Source organism: Aythya fuligula, chromosome 7 (assembly GCF_009819795.1).
Source record: "Aythya fuligula isolate bAytFul2 chromosome 7, bAytFul2.pri, whole genome shotgun sequence".
Taxonomy (NCBI): Eukaryota; Metazoa; Chordata; class Aves; order Anseriformes; family Anatidae; genus Aythya; species Aythya fuligula.
Genome location: NC_045565.1, coordinates 18137186 through 18157076, shown reverse-complemented (window position 1 = coordinate 18157076; position 19891 = coordinate 18137186). Strand labels below are relative to the sequence as shown.

The window sequence follows — 19891 nt, the reverse complement described above, 5'->3', positions numbered from 1 at the left end:
GTAAGGTAAACATAACACTTGCAGCAGAGGTCTTTTGAGAACAGTTTGCAGGTGTTTTCTGTTAATGGTGCTGAATGATGTCTGCTGGAACACCAAATACTTTTCTTATGGTATCTCCAGAAGCTCAGCTGTATTTGTCAGGGTATGGGGAGTCATGTGTTCCTTTTAAATGTGCCAAGTTGGACTTGCTCATTGGTGAGGCAAATACATGTATGCCATATTCCTCAGAGACACAGCAAAGAGACACTGCAAGAGCTTCCCTCGTTCATGGCCACTGCTGGCTGGGGCTGCCTCTCGCCAGCAGCCCAAGTCCATTTTCAGACACTGCTGCTCTGCCTCCCCCTGTGCAAGGCAAGAAGTCTCCCCATGCCTCGCTCATGCTTTGACACTGTGGTTGTGACACTGCTTTCTCCTCCTGGCTGGCTCTGTGAGCTCTTTAACCACCCTAATGCACAGCAGTTCTCTGTGAGTTCTCTGTGAGACAGGAGCTCCCCAGCTGGATGCTGCAGTTTGTATGGGGCACCTTCCAAATTGGAACAAAACACATCCGTGCTCCCACTATCGAGGAAAAAAACACTTTACTTTCCTCACGAGACGTGTGTCATCTAAATAATACCAGCTGCTGCTGGAGGCCTGACAACATGCATCTGAACACAGCAACTACATGAACTTACCATTCAGTGTATTTATATTGTTTCTCAACCAGCTTGAACACACAATTGAGTATTACACATGAGTGACTGCTGGGGGCAAGTAATTGCCTTGCTCTGCTCTAGGACACATTGTTTACATGACAGCATGTCAAGGAACAGACCAGACACAATTGCATGGAGATGTACATGTAAGAGAAGTCAATACAGGCACAGGAATCTAATAGTAACAGAGCTGGTTTTACACCCAGTGACACTTACACAACCAAAATCACAGCACATGGTGAGCAGAGTGGCCTTTCTGACTAAAAGCAGGGAGAAAGGAGCTCATTGACCAGATTCTGGCTGAGACCCAGGAGACCCTGGGTTCTCATCTGATCCCTGCCAGACCCGGATCAAAGTTTCTCAGCAGAAGAGTATGGAGACTCCACACTCACTTTGCAGGGAAAGCTGCCTTCCCAGGTCCTGAGCATGAACAAACACAACAGTGAAACATGATCATTTTGCTCCTCCAGTAGCCTGCTGCCCTACATAGCAGCCTATGTTACACATGACTTGGTTGCCTGCGGACAATTGTCCCTGCCCTGTTGCCCCACCATCACCTTTTTGCCTCACCTATCTTCCTTGACATTTACAGGGGTCTCTGAAAGAGAGGAGAGGTTGGCTCCTGGTGTGCAGTGACAGCAGGGCTTTCGTGCTGCCCTGCAGTGGCTGCAGCATCCCTGCCCCTGTGGGTGAGCTGCAGGAGGGAAACAGGAACACCGGGTGGTGCCAATAAACAAGGAGGTCTTGTGCCAGCTTCTCTGCTGGGCAGAAACACTCTCCCTGTGAGAAATCTGAGACTTAATTAGAGCAAGGCCTCACCTTCTTGTTTCTGGTGGGACCTGGATGCAGGATCTTGTGGTCCTCATGGTAATTGCTATGCTGAGGAGCAGAACCTCATCCAACAACATATCTTCCACTGACTCTGCCAGCACAGCATCAGCCACCTGAAGCAGACATTTGCTGCTTGGATGTTTTCCATGGTGCCAAGCTTAGTTCTTCACGAATTCCAAATTATTTGATATCTGCGCAGTAATGCAGACCCAGGCCCTCTCCTGCTATTCTGTGTTTCTGGAGGAGGTAGGCACCCCTCTGGAGATTTCGAGGAACATCTTGGTGGTGTTTTTTTTGCTTGTTTGTTTGTTTTTGTTTCAGTTAGGTCTCAGTAATCATTGTCTGCTATTGAGGCAGGATCTCAGACAACGTCCAGCAAATAATTTTAAGGAAGAACTTTCCTCTCTGCTTCTTGAGATGCTGAGCACCCAGTTCATTAACCACAAATTTTCCACCTGCAGTCACAAACATTCTAATTAGAAGCACATAGTTCTTCTGATGGATTATAATTTTGCAAATAGACTTTCTGTTTAATTAAAATTTTCAAGAGTTTCTCAGGTCTCTGACATAGGGCATTTTCTCCTGAATAAGACAATAGCTTCAATAAGACAATAGCTTCAATGCTGAGAGTAGAAAGAAATAAGCAGTATCCTTGCACTGTGTTCAGCTGGAAAAGCTGAAAGCAAAGAGCTCTTGCTCAATTCTGAATTGAATGGAACTGGGAATCAAGAACCATGGCAATGTCTCACAGGGAAATCTCATCCCCAGTAGTAGCTGATGGGACTTAGAGCTGTGTGACCCTGCAGGTTGTGGATCCACAGCTCCTGGCAGAAGTCCAAGCACCAAGTGGGCTGAGTAACAAGGTCTCACAGCTCCTGCTGGGCTCTTGCAGATGAATGACCCTCTTCTTCAGTTTGTCAATGATGTTGTGTAGCTGTGACTGGAGCTTGGACCATCTGGGGACAGCATTGATCCTCCTGAGGTCCCTCAGACACTCCCAGGGAGGCTTTCCCCCAGAACAGATGGACACATCCATCTTGGAAGCATGGCAATACAAGCTGCCACTGCTCAATATCCCCACTGAGCCTTTCACTACACTGCATAGCACATTAAATAGTGCAGCATTCACCTGACTTGTTAGCAATGGTCTGGTACAATTCACATTTCCATTGGCTTTAAGCCTACAGAACCTATTGCAGTTAACTATTGTGGAATACCAGCAGTTAACATAATTCAAATAACCTTGACAGTGGTCCTGTCCTGAAGTTTTTCCCCAAATGACTTTTTTTCTTTTTTTTTTTTTTTTTTTTTAAGTCTGTCGGTGGTTGCCTTTCAGTGGTGAAGTGATCTCTAAGCTAAACTTCACAGCAGCCTGAGGATGAAGTTTACTATAAAAAGTGGAAAATAGTGTAACCAACAAGTAAAGTTTTGCCCCTGCTCATTTCACAAGATGATCTTGTGACAGCATTCCTCAAATATATTAACCATTCATGTGCTTGTTAGGGTTACAATAACATAGACAACACAAAACTGAACTGATGAGCTGGAATGTAGAACAACAGACCAGATTCTCCAAAGGTGTAAATTAGAACACATTCCTCAAATGCTGTGCTGACTTGTATTAGCTGCAATATCTGCCCCAACTGCAAGGAAAGAGGAGTCTCCAAGTGAAAAATGCCTGGAAAAAAAGCATCTTGCATGGGATTGAGAGGCTGATGTTCATCACATCTTTCACAATATTCCTCAAACAAAATTGGTGTCAACATCCACAAGTGCAAGCAAAATCATTACCTTGACAAAAATGGGAAGTGTCATAACTTTGTAAATATGGTGCTAGTTTTGTTCAGTACCTTGAAATGCAGTACAAGGAGTGTGAAATAGACAACATATAGATATTTTTTTTGGTGCCAACACCTGTGTTAGAAACTATGAAGTCTGTTCCCTAACTTTCAGACCTAGGACTTTACCAGTAACAGATGTTTCTCCATTTGTATGTCAGATTTCCTCCTAATTACTCTGGGAGTTAAATCTCATTTTAATTATCCTGAGTTAGATGTTTGTATCCTCTTTTCTCAAATTCTGAATCTAAGGTACAGAGAAGGTTACCAATGTGTTCTGGAAACAAACACCAACAGAAGAAAGTTGGTGGTAACCAGGTAGATGCAAATAACTATTCTTTCCTTTCTGTCTCACACTAACGATTGTATTCTGCCATGTTTACACTTTTACCACCTCTTTTCCTGTACACAATTCTAACAGTAACCATACATTGTAGAGAACAAGTTGCAATTTCCCACTTTGGATCCAAGTGTTTCCAGAGCACTGAGGTCTTTACATGTCAGAAAAGTATAGGTAAAAGTACTTTAAGTTGTCCTATTCAAAGACAAAAACCTAATACAATGCCTGGTTCCAAATTTCCACCTGGTCCAGAGACAGTGGGGCTAGAAGTTTCAGGTTTGCAACATCACACTTTGTTACACTGGTAAAGAGCATCCCTGATTTTTCCCATCATCAGTCCCTGGCAAGAGTGGTGTCTGCGTTCAGCTGTTCTTACTATTCTAACAGCGGGGAAAAGAGCTGACAGTGACTTAGCACTGCAGGAGCCAGACAGGGAGCACTGGGCTGTTCACTAGAAGTGCACGTCAGATTGCAGCTGGATGTTCTTGGGCACCTGAGACCCTGGTACACTCGATCTGGGCAAGATGGGGCAGACCCCATTTTGGGAAGAGTTGTCACTTGGGTTGTTTCCCTGTAGACATTCCATTCCCCAGCCTTCTGCTTCTTCTTTCACCAGCTGGTCTAGGTTCTCGTGGAGCAGTTCTGGACTGGCTTCTTCATCCTGTTAACCAGAAGAAATTGTGACCTTCTTTGTTAGTAACATAGCGAGAAGTCTAGCAGCACTCCAGGAGAGAGACAAGCTGTACATGATACTTAAAAAAAAAATTGTTAAAGATCCAATATACTGTTTGCTGCAATGCTTTGATTAATATAAAAACAAGTATTAGACAGATGAGAATAGAGATATTCCTTTTTGTCCTTTAAAAGAATGCTCACAGAAATCCTGTGTCACTTCTTGTGACCAAAGGAGGCTGGTTCATGTAAAATTCTGACCCTGCCCAACCCTTTTTGTCTTAAATCAATGGGGATTTGAAATACAAAGATAATACCAGGCCCATTTGCACAGCAGGGCTGGTCACCTACCCTGAAGTTGGTTCAAATGAGTGGTGGAGCACTACCAACCTTCCTACCACTATCCAGTGGCTTGCCCATCAGGTCCTTTCTCTTCAGCTTGTTTCTTTCCAGGACTTCGAGCTTGCTCACAACTGCATCAATCTTGGAGCCAATGCTGTTTATGGACTGTTCCAGATGCAGCACACGTTGCAGGAGGCTGGGGAAGACATGAAGAACTTTTACAACGTCTTTTCTTGTGATGAACACTAAGATTTGCAGCAGGTATCTTATGGACAATGGGCCAGATCTCAATCAGGAATGAATGCTCCACATCAGAGATGCTGATTCATACTCACTGAGCACATAACTTCCTGCTGCATTGGATTTTCATCTGTGATCAGTGATTCTGCAGGGGATGGATCCCAACCAGTTTGATTACAGTCCAGACACCTTATAATCATACTATTATTTAATGCTTTACCCTCTTCTCTTTTCATGTGCCCCTATGTGAATTGCTTAGTGTTTCTCAGTAGCAGAATTGGGATACCCTGATTCTCTGTACTGTATTTATCCAATGCTCCTCTCTTGGAACAAGCAGCCACGTGTTATTCTCTGGCATGGATGATGACATTTAGCTAGGCTATAAACCAAGGATGTTTATTCCCACAGGGACTCTGTAAAAGTATCAAATTTCCCTGGGCAGGTTATCCAAGCTACTTTCTGACCTGAAACATGACAGCGTATTGCTTGTAGCTAGCTGACAGCTGCAGAGTTTTTTCAAGAAGCAGAAAAAAAAATCTTAGCCTGATCTTTTACGCGAGCAAGCAAAACATATTACAAGAAATGCCTTGATTATTTCCTGACATGAGCAGTTACACATGTGCAAGATAAAAAAGGACAAGATCTTACTGCAAATGCTCAGCACCAGTGTGAATAGTTACATCAGGGGAGAAAGCAGCAGGGATCAGACTTTTATTTGCAGAGGGGTTAAACTAATACCAGCACCAACATACACTTGGAACTCTTCTTTGGAGACCCAGCTGGCCTTATTGGCACGGTTATTCTTTGCTTCCACATAGGTCAGACTCTCATCTAAGTTGTTGCCACCATAGGACTTCCCCAAATTTTCAATCTCTGTATTCAGAGCAACCTGGAAGATAGATAAAGTTACTCCTACAAAACTGGATATTAGCTGCATGACAGTTTCACTTTGAATAACACACAGCTTCACAGGCAGGTCACATACTCAGCTGCTATTCAGACAAAACTGGAGCTGTGTTGCCTGCTTCATTTACACCACTAACCCCAATAGTCCTGTGACCACTTAGGAATGATCTCTACCAAACAGAAAGTTTCTTTCCTTGCCCTTCTTTTACCCTTTTTGCCTCTAGGTCATGCTTCATCTGCTGCTGCTCCTCTTCATCAAGGATGTGGTTGCCATCTTTATCAAATCTGGAGAAAGCTGCTGTGATCTCATGGTCTGCATGGCCCAGTCTGCAGAAGAACAGAAAGGGAAAGCTCAAGGCACTGAATTACACAGGTAGGCTCTAACTGTACAGGAACACCCCTTTTGAAATCAGTGTATTGCTGCCTCTTGCAAGGGATAATTATATATCCCATATAGGAAGGAGACAGCAATGCAACCCCACTTAGATCAGGAGATTAAACATGTGAGGAAAGATAAGAACTATTGTGTGTGTGTGCGCACATGCATGTGGCATTGCCCCAGTCTGAGCTAACTGCTCTCTAGGTCTTGAGTACCACAGAATTTAAATTACAAGTGTGACTGAAAGGGATAAATGGTTACCCCTCAAGTTGACTCACTCACTCTTTCAAACTGTTCTTGAAGTCCTCAAAGTCCAGTTCTTTAGTTCCATTCTGCAGTGCTTTCTGCACATCGGAAATCCGCTCCTTTTTCAGCTTCAACCTCATGAGTGTCCGGTTGTAACTCTGTTAATAAAGGTGTAAATGGGTATGGAATCATGTAGGCAGAAGAGTGAAAAACAAGAAAGAATTGAAAACACAATATGGGTGGAGCAGATGCTGAGTAATGCAAGGAGCTGTTGAGCTTTCCAGAAGTACAGATACAATGTAATAAAGTATATAAATATATATGTTATATATTATTATATATACTTATATATAAAGTATAAACTAGCTTCACTTCTCCAAAGCAACACCAACATGGTACCCAGTCTCCATGAGAAAATTTACCTGACCTTCCACTCATCCACTGCTTAAGATAATGTCTCAAATACCGTTCTTTGCAAAATATTGGTTCTAAAACATAGACACTTGTGAACTTTCAGGACCTTTTCTGGAATTTGTCCATGGGAAATCCAGATGTAACCCACCAGATTTGCATCACTGTAAAATGCTCAGTTCATCAAAGCAGAACCTGTCACTTTATTTGTTATTGATCAAAGTGCACAATATTAACTATATCAAGGACTGAAGAAGCTTTGTCAATAGACTATCCAGGGAAGGGAAGTCACTCAAAAACTCTACCAGCATTCTCAAGCAACAGGATTCCCCCAACCTTTGCTTTATCGTCATCCAATTGCCAAAGCACCTGTAAGCTTGATCTATCCCAAAGGGAACTGTGACTCCTGTTGCTACTGTGCATGTTAGAAAGGTGGACCTGGAGCTGGCAACCATTTTTTTCTCTAATACATTCCACATAGGTCAAGAACTCCAAGAAAATGTTTCAGGATTTGGCTAGAAAGTAGCACAGCTTTTGCTATTCATCACCTGCTTCAAGATGTCCGAGAGCTGCAGCTCATCCTTCTGGCTTGAAAGTTCCTCCTTGACTTCTGAATAGGTGTCATTGATGATGGCCAGAAACATGTTCTAGAGAAAGGAGAAGAAAATAGATGAATTAGCTTGAGTCACCTTGCCTGCTCCAGCAGCTGAGGCAGCAAGAGACAGACATCTATGTGCAGAGTTTAGTTAAACAAGCATCTGTTTTCACATGGGGCATACCTTGTGCAAATTAAAGTGGGCAAAGGGAAGGACCAGGGAGGAAAGCTTTGCAGCTAGAACAATGGCCTAAGATACATTTGTTGCCAGGTCTAACACCTTCTCTGTTAGCTTCTCCTGCAAGATCTTAAGTTACTTTTGAATCCCTGGTACTCAGAATTTAACATAATGAACAACCCTCTGGGTCCACTGCCTAGGAAGACAGCTGAACTGATCCTCTTGAGTTCAGGTACTACACAAGTGGCATTCCCAATCAGTTTTAGTCTTCAAGATAAATGATGGAAATATGGCCCTTAATCTCCCTGAGTATCAATCAAATCCCCAAACGCAATGATGTGCTCTGTGTCTACTTTGGACTATTTGTACCACAAAGCTGTTGTAAAGGAAACTTTCTTTCTCTCTAAGCATTTGCACTGCACCTAACATAGGGGAGGGATTGCTATGACGGGTATCTCCAGCACTGCTGTCAAAACAGAGGCAAGGAGGCCTTTCTTACTTACCAGGAGCACGAAGAAGACAAAGAACACGTAGGTGACAAAATAAATAGGCCCAAGGACCCTGTTGGCATTGTCAATGGAATTGTAGTCAAAGTCACCAAGAATGATCCGAAACTGGGTGAAGCTGGAGGAGAGGTAGAGCACAAGGTCACACAAAGGCACATACATTTATTCTACCTCCTAAGATAGTCCTGAGGAGAACCCTGAACCCACCTGCAGCCTGAATGGTCACAGGCGGAAGCCTGTGAGAGAGAGAGGTAACCTCTCACAGGACCAGATGCCAGAGGACTATGGAGCACAGGCTGAAAAACACTGCTATAGCATATGCCTCCCTAACATCACGTGTTGCCTGACTGGGCACGTGGACTGAAGGATTGTCCTTCTTAACTTGCTTCCCTGACACCCTTACTAGGGTACTCATCTACCCGCTATTCTTGCCCCCATTTAAGGTATCCTGATCATTATTTATGGGGCTTCTCTGGAAATTGGCCACTGAGGTGACTCTGTTAAACAAACGAACCAACAAACAAATATTTTGCAATTAAAAAGGAAAAAAAAAAAAAAAAAAAAAAAAGGAAAATAGAGACAGAAAGGGACACACAGACCATGAAGCTCAGAGAAAAGGGTCTGGACATCCTGGAGTCTGAAAATCCTGTTTAGGAAAGGCAAAGCTCCATTTTGGATTCCTTACTTTTCATCTATTGAGAGAGCTGGGAATGTTTTTCATGTCTAAGAGAGAAGAATAGGGTTTTGCTTCCTCTTTGGTTCAAGTTGTGCCAATTCTGTGATGTTGAAATGTCTTCTTCTGGTAAGAAATTATTTATATTTGTTCTCCTTTGAAAATGTCTATCTTACCTTCTTTAAGTTACTATATGGCTTAATTTAGGAAGCATTGTGTTAAATTTGTGTTATAATTGGCATATTAAATGACTACCAACTTTCAGAATGACCTGTTATGTTGAGGCAGAAATGTTATATTAAAATCAGATATAAATGTAAAATATATCAAATATAAAATAATTATTTTAATTGGATAAGCATAGTTGTGAAATATCAACTACTATTATATTTAATTTTATATATTCAATATTAATTCCAACACTCTTATTTTTTATATTTAATGTTTTATATAAAACAAAAATAACAAACAGTTTGACTTTTTCCATCTTGGTGTTTAAAGCTAAATATTGATAAATGCATTACTTCCAATCTTTCTTTTGAAAGCCCTGAAGCAAGAAACAATATTTGTATCAAATCTTTGTTTTTATTAAAATGCACTATCTGAGGAAAAATGGACAAGTTTTCAAGCAGCTATTGTACACTGAAATGATGTGATCTGTGGCTTTATCTAGAAGCTAGAGAATTTCAAAGCTCCAGAGCTTCTATCTAGACCTCTTCCTTATTAAAGAGAAAACACTTTTATCTTACCTCAGAAGACTTATTTTGAGTTATTTAGTTCCTACTCCCAGAATTAGAGAAGTTGAACCTAAGTAGACCAAAAGCCACCTGCTGGTGTATAAAAACACAATTGCCAAGGTCTCAGCAGCAATCAAAACCATTCTACCTCTTTTATGGACTCACAGCAGATGAGAAGAAGACATAATGATCTGGTGAACACAAACTATATTAACAGCTCAGCTACAATAATTTTCTGCAGAATGACTATATGCTACACTGCACGCAAAGCGTCCTTGGTGTGCCTAACAACTCCACATTAGCTGAAAGCTGCCTAGACTACAACAAAACAGAACTGAACTCTCAGCCTGAAAAGGCTGGGCTTTCCTTTGACCCAATGGGCTGCTTACAAACATCAGACAAACAAAAATCTGTCTGTAACCTTCCATTTTCTCACTACATTCTTTTGTCCACAAGGATGTTATAGGTGTGGAACTGTGAGCAACTTTTTAGCCATCGTGACTTTATCACATGAAATACAACAGGTGTCTGAATGACATCCATATTTGCAATTGTGGATAGGTTGGAAAGCAGTTAAAGTTCTTTTGACGACAGCTGGTAATGATGAAAATGTGGTTACAACTAATACACTTACATGCATTTAACAAAGGTACTGAAGTTTTCCACTTGTGTCCCAAAAAGAAGGTAACCCAGCTGGGCATAGGCAAAGAAGACAATGAAGAACATAATGGCAAAGCCCAGGATGTCCTTGGCACAACGTGCCAGTGTGGAGGAGAGCTGCGTCATTGTTTTGTTAAAGCTAATATACTTGAATATCTGCAAGAAGAAAGAACAGGGACAAAATTAGGCCAAACCACCAGCTAGATCAGTCTCTTTCCTACATGTACTTGCTTACTAAGACAAAGTTTCTCCATGGTACCAAAGCACTGAGGAGACAACCAAGCTGGGGGAATAGAGGCCTAGAGTTCAGGTTGTTTGCCCTGGGTGTGCCACCATTTTATGACTGGGTCATAAATATATGACTTTTTTCCCTGAGTCAAATGAAAATTTAAAGGAGGGAGTGCTATGAAGGTGAAAAGCTGCCTGGATTTACTACAAAACAGAGCACATGACACTTGAGGAAATCCTTCCCTGTTCTACAGGTGTTATCCTCATTCACTACGAGAGATGGAGGAGTTAGCCCTCAGGATATCCAACAGAACAGGTCTGAGACTGGAGCCCAGGCACCCCCCAGATCCCCTACAATACCTTGATCCAGGCAAAGAATAAGTTGACTGCATTCATGTTGTTGTACTGAGTCTGCCAGAATGCCAAAAACTCAAAGTCTGCATAGGTGTCAGGGTGTTTCAACAACTCTCCCAACAGTCTGTTCACCTCAATGGTGCGAAAGATGTGAAATCCAATAGCAACAATGGAGAGCTGTGAAAAAGAAGGGTCTGCAGTGAGTGTAGAAGTGTCCACAGATATTAAAGTGCCACAGAATTACGTGGTATCACACTTCATACCTACACTCTACTGGTGGGGGATGGAAATAAGGCCCTAATGGACTGAGTGATGACCTGACTTCACAGCTTCTCAAGCATCATTAAGGGAAGAATTTTCTTCTAATACCTGATAGAAAAGCATATGACTATTTACTCTGCCGGTCCATTTTTCTATTGGAGCAAAACACGTGTCAGCTCGTCTTATCTAGACCAGTTTCCCCATTCTTTCATTAGCTGTGTCTTGTACCCCTTTGCCCTTTTCCCTCCCTTCCCCTTCCCCCCACCCAAAAAAAAAAAAAAAAAAAAAAAAAAAAAAGTGTGCAAGCATCCTCACCAGGATGACAACCACATCCAAGATGTTCCAGATGCTGGTGAAGTACTGAAGCTTGTGGATACGCAACTCCAAAATCTCCTCCACCACATAGTAGAAGATGAAGACACAGAAGACGATTTCACAGGCAACAATGAAGAAGTCCCATGCACTGACATATCGTATAAGCTTGACTGTCCGGATTTGCCAGGAGGGGATGGCACCACCAGTGGCTGGAAACTCAACCACTAACCTTGAAGGGAATGAGAAAACACTGTTAATTACAAATAGTGGGATGGAAGCATCAAATCTGAGCACGAGCTATCCACCAAATCGCGACTGGAAGAGTTGTGCGTGTGTTTATGCATTCTTCTCTCTGCTGCTTCACTACTTGTGATAGAAAAGCATGAAAGCTCAAAAGAAGTGTGTCTACTTGTGTCAGAAAGACCAAGTCTTCTTGCTAATCCATACAATATCTACTGATGCCATTCAGTCCTACACCCCATAGTGGAACAGATTATTTTTGCATTTTAAGAATCTGTGACATTGAGAAACAAGCAAGAGGCAGAAGAATTTCCAGTGGGACTCAGCCTACCTCAGAACACAGAACAGATTGATATTTGCATTATACACAGAGAAATCAATGAAGACAACTCGTGTCCCCCGATCCAGCCACAACTTCTCCTTCAGGATTTGCAGGGCTTCAGCACTCTCTTCTCTGGTCAACTTGAGGTCTATGTAGTATCCTCCCCCACTATAACTGGTTAGTCTTCCCCAGTGAGATGAGCCACCCAGCTCTTCCTCAGAATGGTACCTCCACCTGCAACAGACAAGCCATGAGAAAAGGCATCACTTACCACCCACAGCCTTGGATAGAACCTTGCAGTCAGAACCTTTCATCTTCAAAGGACAGAGCAGTTTAATCAAAGAGTTGGCACATAACTCCTACTCCAGTTCTGAGCTTACACCAGTTTTTCATTGTTGATAGATTTCTGATCTAGTGCTTCCCAGCAGTGACACAACACAAATGGAGGGAAAATTCTGCAGGCTCATTGGCTATGCCATGGCCTTGTTTGCTTTTAAGGTTATTCACAGGGTCTGTTGTATTGCCTCCTACCATGTTGCACGCAGTTCTCTGCTTAGAACGCTCTTCGCTCTTGCACACAAATTTCCGTATGAACAATAGCTTTTTTTTTCACAGATCAAGACTCAAGCAGCAAGCAAGGGGTCATTAAATGGCAGCTGCCTCACTTTATTATAGAGGAAAATCCACATCAGTTACATGAATCATCAGTAATAAATAAATAAATAACCAAGTGTGACGGTGATTTTACATGTTATATTCCATCTCAGTGTAGAATTAGAAGTTAAGAAATCTGGGTCTTAAGAAAATGGTTCAGACACCTCTGTCTGGAGAAAAAAAAAAAAAAAAAAAAGGCAAAAAAAGCTGGGAATAGGTTTTCAAGATGAAAGAGGTGCACTCCTTTAAAAACAGACAAACAATGTCTACCTAATTCTCATCTGGATTTCTCATGGCTTTCTCAGCAGGTTCCACTCCAGCATTCAGTCCGTCTTTCCTCAAAGAGTCTTGATGCAAAGGACTTGCTGCCTCTAACTGCAAGGGGAATTCCAGCCTTGTGTGAGAAACTCACCCCTACTAATTCATTCTGCAGCTCAGCATATCTTATTTTAACCAGAAGAGACTAATTTGGGGCAATTTAAAAAATGTAAAAATCACAAATATTCTAATCCCAAACAGCAGAAGATGTACTTACGCTGTTCCATTGACAAGTCCAAAGGAGACTCTTTCCTCCTTGTCTTCTGAGTATACGTCATAGCAGCCTGAGATTTCCTCCTTGAAGTCATCATGGACCACACAGGAATTGTTCTTCACCTTCAGCTGTCGCATCCGTGGGACACCCAGCAGCAGGTTCTCATAATAGATGTACGACTGGGTATTGTGTGCTGCTAGGGACTCATTGTTGTACCACTTTGTCCAGTAAAGATTATCCAGAAGAGGACCTTGTGCATACTGCGTGAGAGGGAGAAGAAAGCAACTCGTTCATAGCCTACATATCAGAGGAATTTTGTTAGTTTGGGCTTGAGATAAGACCTGACCCACACTGCTCTACTAGTAGAGCTCGCGTTGCCTATATGCTAAGGAGGGGAGCCCCCATATGGAGCTGGGTGGAGCTGCATGGTAGAAGAGGGATGCTGGGCAGCAGGGTAGTGTGGTGGCTCCTCTCAGGCCTGTAATGTGCTTGCTGCACCTCGTTATGCTAACAAGGAGACAGGGGCCCTACAACCTCTTTGTCCCTTCCTTTTCAGGGAACACAAGTCTGGAGGAACTGTCCTGGCATAAGGTATGAATTATTAAAACAAGGTGTACTAGTTCCATGTAAACAGTGGGGGAAACAATAGTGCCATAGTTCGTTGTGCTTTTTTAATATATCAGAAAAAAGGCAAAGCTAACGGACCATTAATTTATGGCTGGCCATTAGAGGTATGTGGTTGCAATATCTCAACGACATTCACTGTGGACCATATTATTCCTTCTCCAGTTCTTTAATAAAAATGTGACAGATCCCAACATTTTTTCCCCTCTTTATTTTCTTTGGTAAAAGTCAGTGCAAATTTGAATCCAGTTTCTCCATAAAGAATGTACAGGTCAGGCCAGGCCATGCATAAATTACAAGTTAACTACACTGATCCCATTTTGCCCGTGAAAATGGAGATAAAATTATTACTAAGAGACCAGCATGAAGACATTAGACTGCAGGATTCAAAGCTATGTCTGTCACAAGAAAGCCTGGAATGGACTTTTCTGGACGCACACAATACTTAGCCTAGTCAGTATTCTGGCCACAGTGCTCAAAGGGATATATAATGTTCTAAATCAGTGTGTATTCTGCATGTAAATGATACCATATCTACTGCTAGTAGCTGGCAAGCAGCAGAATGGCTTGCTGAAAGCACTAGGTAGCACATTCAGAGGTAACTGAATATCCCACCCTAGCTGAGATTTCCAGGGCTCCCCATGCCAGGCCAGATGTGTACTCACCACCCAGAAGTCAGACATGCTGCCAATGGACTGGAAAGAAACACGGCTGTCTGAAGAGGTCTGCAAGAAGAGCTCAGACATCACTTTGGTGTAGTAATAGGCATTGGAACTTGTCATTCCATATGTCACTAAGGGAAGAGACAAAAGGAAGGTCCTCTCTTACACCTAAATATCAAAGCCTGGTATATACATTCATTTTCTGCATAGCTTCTACTGTCATAAGTAAGCTGAGCAGGGCAGAAGAGAAGAAACCTTGAAACCTCTAATCACATTACTTTCTTGATTGCTTAGGGAGTTCGACTTTATTTTCTGCATCCTCCAGAATTTAAACTGTCAAAATGACATATTTTAGGAGTTTAAATGCCAAAGAAGACCACTGGATGATGCAACTGAACATCCTGGGTGACATTTTCTCTCAGAAATTTTGTCTTTCTGAGGGGGAAAAGAAATCTTCTTTCTCATAACAAAATTCATGAGCTGTATTTTGTGTGCACTTTGTTCTGATATAAAGCTATGAAAGTATAGAGACTAACCTGTAGTGGAAAATTCCAGTTAATTTTTTGTCTACCAAAAAAAAAAAAATCAAATAAGTATGTGTTGTTTCGACTACCCAGAGCTCCTCCCTGCAGAAGAGCATCCATCACGGCAATCACTAGGAACAAGTCCTACTGTTGAAAGGATACTGTGAAAATAAAGCAGCAGATATTCAACATTCACCTCCCAAACACTTCTAGATGAGTCAGACTGCATGTACGTCTGTGTGCATGCCCTGCTTCTTCAGGAAGGACGGTCTCCATGGGTCAGTGTGATAGTAACTTGGGTTGGTATTGTCTGTCTATCTCTCCTACTACAGGGTCCATGAAATATAATCCTCTTCACTGTTCTATGTCACAGGTGCTCATTTGTGATAGTGAATGAACCTTCCCAAAAAACAAACAGTCATTGTTCTAACCACACAAAGGCCATTAGCATTCAGTACAGGGCTGCACTAAATCTACCCAAGAACAACACAAGCTGCCACCTGCATTATCACCTCAGGCACCTCATCAGCCTCAGAGAAAAAAATCTCTCTGAACCCCATGTCTCTGATCCCAAGAAGTTTCTAGAGCTGCTGTCTGATGTTTGAACATTTGCTGTGAAAATAATCTTGCTGTACAGATTCTTCCAGGACTGTGATGTCAACAGAGTTGATATCGTGGTTTACGTAAATCTAGCAGGTAACAATTCAGTCTAGGGCAATAGTCAGCCATTTTACTTGTGTGTGCAGCAGCTATTCTGTGAGTCAACAGCACACCTGCTTGCTGCAGTGATTATATGTACAATCAGTTTAACACCTACAACAGGGTGAGGAAGTCTAATAATAAAACCTCACCTTCTTCCCCTCATGTAGCGTGAAAAGACAGCTATGAGATATGATATGTACTTACATAGACAAATGTCCACCAAGAACACAATATAGACTAGAAGCTCTCGCAGTGTGGTCTTCACATAAAGCTCTCTGTTTTCAGCTGTGTTCTCAGTGAGCGTAGTACCCCACAGACCTGAGAGATGTAAAGAAAAAAAATTGAGAAGTTTTATGGCCATTCTCAAAGGCTATAGGAGGACTCCCATTCCCAAAGAACACTCTTGTGAGTTGCTAGATTTTTGTAACTTTTCAAAACAGAACTATTTTTCATCTCAAAACTTTACTAAAACTTGTTAAATAACCTCTAAAATGAAAAATTCCAGTGTGAACAAAAGATTTGAGGCTGGCCAAAACTGAAATTTGTTGACCATTATGTTTTGCTAAATCACTCTTCAGTTTTCTGCCAGACTTCAATATGGACTGATTTTATTTATTTATTTATTTATTTATGTTTTTCAGCTTACTTTTTGCAGAAATTCAGTCTTTGTCACAAGACTTTGTCACATTCCTGGAATGTCATAGTTTCATCTCAGTCATGCATGTGCCAACATCTGACCTTCTGATAAGGACTTCCATAGCAGAACTGCATCTGATTTTAGCTTTACAGCTATTAGTTCTTTTTATGTATACTGAGCTATCAAGCTCCAAATATTTGTCCCTTGCTTACTCACATACTTGAAGATATATGTCATAAGACTCAATCAAATAGCCCAACTCAATATTTTCAGCATATAATTTAGAGCCAAATCGTGTTCAGGATGTCTATCAATGGAGCTCTGCTGGCTTCAGTGCAGATTTATACCAGCTAATGTTCTGATTCCTTCACAAAGTAAAAGCAACTCATTAAATGTCATCAGGATTGATCAAAAAGACAGGAACACTTTCTTTAAAAGAAGCCTCAATATTTTGGTTTTGATGAACCGCCTAACACCATTAGTTTGTTTACTTGTTCTTGCTGTAATGGCTTTGTGTTGTGTTTTCAGAATCTCTCCTTAAGTTGAAAGGCATAAGAAACTCCACTTGAAAGCCTAGTGATGGAATTGGCATCAATAATACCCACAATCTTCCTGCTTTCTGCACCTCCTAGAGAGCTCAGCCCTGATACCTATCCCCACTGGTGCACAACTATCATCCCCCTGCAAATCGGGATCAAAGGCCACACATCTCAAGTCATCACAGGTAGAGGAAGGAGACAGGCTTTTTTGCTTTTGCTTGTTCCAAAGCGCACATTCACTTCTGTCCTAATGATAACTCTTTGGCATCTCAACAAAGTAGAGAGCTTTTTTGCTGCCATGATGGCTGCCACCCTCACTCATGATGGCATCCACCCTCACTCCTGGACAGACAAATCAACAGACTGCTCTGGCCATGCAATAGACCAGAAACAGAAACAAGAGCCTAAAGAAGATGTGGCTTTACTCTAGTGCAGGAGGATAGCATGTGGCCAGTGTTAAAACTCCACAACAGAAACAAACAAAAAACAGTGGGTAACAACAGAGCAGAGACATTACTGCAAGTGGTAACATTAAGGCTGATTCAGTATATAGTAAAGGCCAGCTGCTCAGAGAAGGGCACAAAGCTCATTGTAGTCATTGGGCTCCTGAAGATTTGAATCTTATTCTCATTTTTTGTGTTATAAGCACAGTTATAAGATGTTAGTGCACTCCAGTGCAACAAATGTACTTTAAAGGAATGGAACTATGTCCTTGTGAACGAACACCCCATGAGGCAGGGAACCCCTAGTACCAAATGTTGAGCAAAGAGGCAAAGGAATAAAAAAGTGCACTTAGGAATATTTGAATGCAGCAACACTCAAATATCCTTGAAAATTTGGTTCAGAAACTGGACCAAAATTATACCTGGAGGACCACGAGTCTTGTCCAGTATCATTCAGGTTGCACCCTGTAATTGTGAAACTATACCAGTTGAGGTTTTATTTCAGGTATTTCTTTAGAAAACATGCCATGAAAAATATACCACCTCATACATGAAGTATGTACCCGTCTGTGTCTCCTTTGGCACCTTCCAACCTTGGAAGCCTGGAAAGTCAAAGTCATCTCTTTTGAACACGACATTTGGACTGAAGGATAGTCCCATTCTCTCTGTACCTCCTGCTTTGTAGCAAAGATGACAGTACAGACTCAGGAGGCACAGCAAGACACACGAGAGGATGATCCTTTCAGATCAGCTAAAGATGATGTTCAGAATAATGTCGCTCTGTAGTCAGCAGGTTCCCGTACTACACAGATACTATGTACTTTCTACCTTCTGCACCCCTGCAGTCCACACAAACGCCCCCCCCCCCCCCCCCCCCCAATGGGATATGTAAGATATATCAGTTTATATATAAGATATATCTTCCCAATGGTTAGTAAATCCTTTCTACTGAAATATCAGAACTTTACCTCGGATGCCTCTGAAGATGTAGAAGCAGCACTTGAGGAAAGGACTTGTCTTTCCATCCACAGCTTTGTTCTGCTCTGTCTGGTAGGGCAGTGGATCTCCCACCTCTTCAAAGTTCTCATAGGGATTCTCCAGGATGGACTTGGGGTTGTAGATGGCTCGAATCTTCAAGGAGGTAGAGGGAGAGCCATTGTAAACAGGATTATCCCAAGCTTTCTTCCCCACAGTCTCCAGTTCGTGTTCCTCTGGGGCTCGAAAGTGGCTCTCAGCTCTGTTGTTTAGGTGAGAAGAGCTCATGGCTATTCACTGACAGCAAAAGTGCTAATTAGCTGGAATTGTAGATGTAGCCTGCTCAGACTGGAGTTGTAAGCTAGCGGAGAGGGAATCAGTCAATGCCAAACAGCATGTCTGCCTCAGCAGCCTGAAGGAGGGTGCACCAGCAGCATCCCACAGACAGCATGCATCCTCCCCCTGCTTTATACCAGCTCAGCTGGTGACACGAATGGGAGGGTGGCACTGCCCCTTGTAAGAGCCACCACCAGCCCTATCAGTCCCAGTTACACCAACACAGCCAGGACACTGTCTCTGCTTCCAGAGATGAGACCCAGCTGGAGCTGTGGGAAAGGGAGGCTGCCAGGAGACAGCCCCCGAGCTGCGAGGGGAGGCTAGGATTTATTTGGACCCTTCGGGCTACCCGCAGCCCAGGTCAGCTCCAGCAGCGAGCTGGCACAGGATGCCCGAGCAAACACCGTTCGGCTCAGCGCGGAGCCTTTGCTCTGAAGCTGAGGGATGGCTCGAGTGGCCAGCGAAGGGTCAGAGAGCAGAAATTCTCCCCCCTCAAAGCAGGCGGTGAGGACCCGGGCCGGGCAGGTCACCAGGTGGCGCTGGCAGCTCGCCCCTGGAGCCTAGCTTGTGGGATTGCGACTCTGGAAAACCAGGAGGCATCGCCTCTGCTCTCGGTTAGACACCGGCCTTAAACGCGATCCCCGAGAGTTTTCCTAGCTTTCTCTTTGCTACATTATTGTTAAAGGCAGGAGTAGTGAGCAGGAGTAAACTCCGTGCTTGCTCTGGAAACCAGAGGCTGAGCTCTTCAGCTTCCGTAGGATTTCCATAAGCCCTGCAGGGTCTGCTTGCCCAGAGGCAAACCAGGATCGTATCAGGCAAAACTGGAAATAATAGCAGCTAAGGGGTGTCAATATTCATCCACTTTTTGCAAAATAGTCCCAGGCCTCATAGGTGCTGTGGTAAGATGTTAAAGGAAGATGTAGTCTGAACCTGCCCCCTCCTCAAGACTGAATACATAACTTCAGCAGGTGCTTTTCCACAGGTACTCGTGACAGCAATTTTTCCTGACATTACCCAGGGAAGCAACATGACTTTTGCAGCTCTAGGACCACAGGGCTCAAAGGTACAAACAGGGATATTTTCTCTGGACTATCGTATTCATACAGCTGGACATGGATGTCCCCTTTGCTCACCTATGTGACGATGGCATTGAGAATGCTTGAATAACAGTGAGGCAGGACCTCATCTGTTACAGAGAAGTGAGAGGGCAGCAACTGTTAATTTGTTTAGTAGGTTGAAAGTTTATTGTTGGTCAGGGCTGGATCCTTGGGCTGAGTTTGGTACAGTATTTGCT

The 19891-nt window shown here is 42.7% G+C and overlaps 1 protein-coding gene across 1 annotated transcript; it reads right to left on the bottom strand.

The window, feature by feature from the left end:
- Window positions 1–2382: 2382 nt before the first annotated feature.
- Window positions 2383–18549, bottom strand: PKD2L1 (polycystin 2 like 1, transient receptor potential cation channel). Its single transcript, XM_032191341.1, has 15 exons — window positions 18255–18549; window positions 15872–15985; window positions 14445–14572; window positions 13159–13415; window positions 11979–12203; window positions 11408–11636; window positions 10838–11008; window positions 10224–10405; window positions 8177–8297; window positions 7449–7547; window positions 6526–6647; window positions 6074–6191; window positions 5711–5847; window positions 4767–4914; window positions 2383–4365 (listed from the first exon to the last, which is right to left on the bottom strand). Exons 1-15 carry the CDS (start codon window positions 18547–18549, stop codon window positions 4156–4158), a joined length of 2556 nt encoding a protein of 851 aa, XP_032047232.1. The 3' UTR covers window positions 2383–4155.
- Between the last annotated feature and the right edge of the window lie 1342 nt (window positions 18550–19891).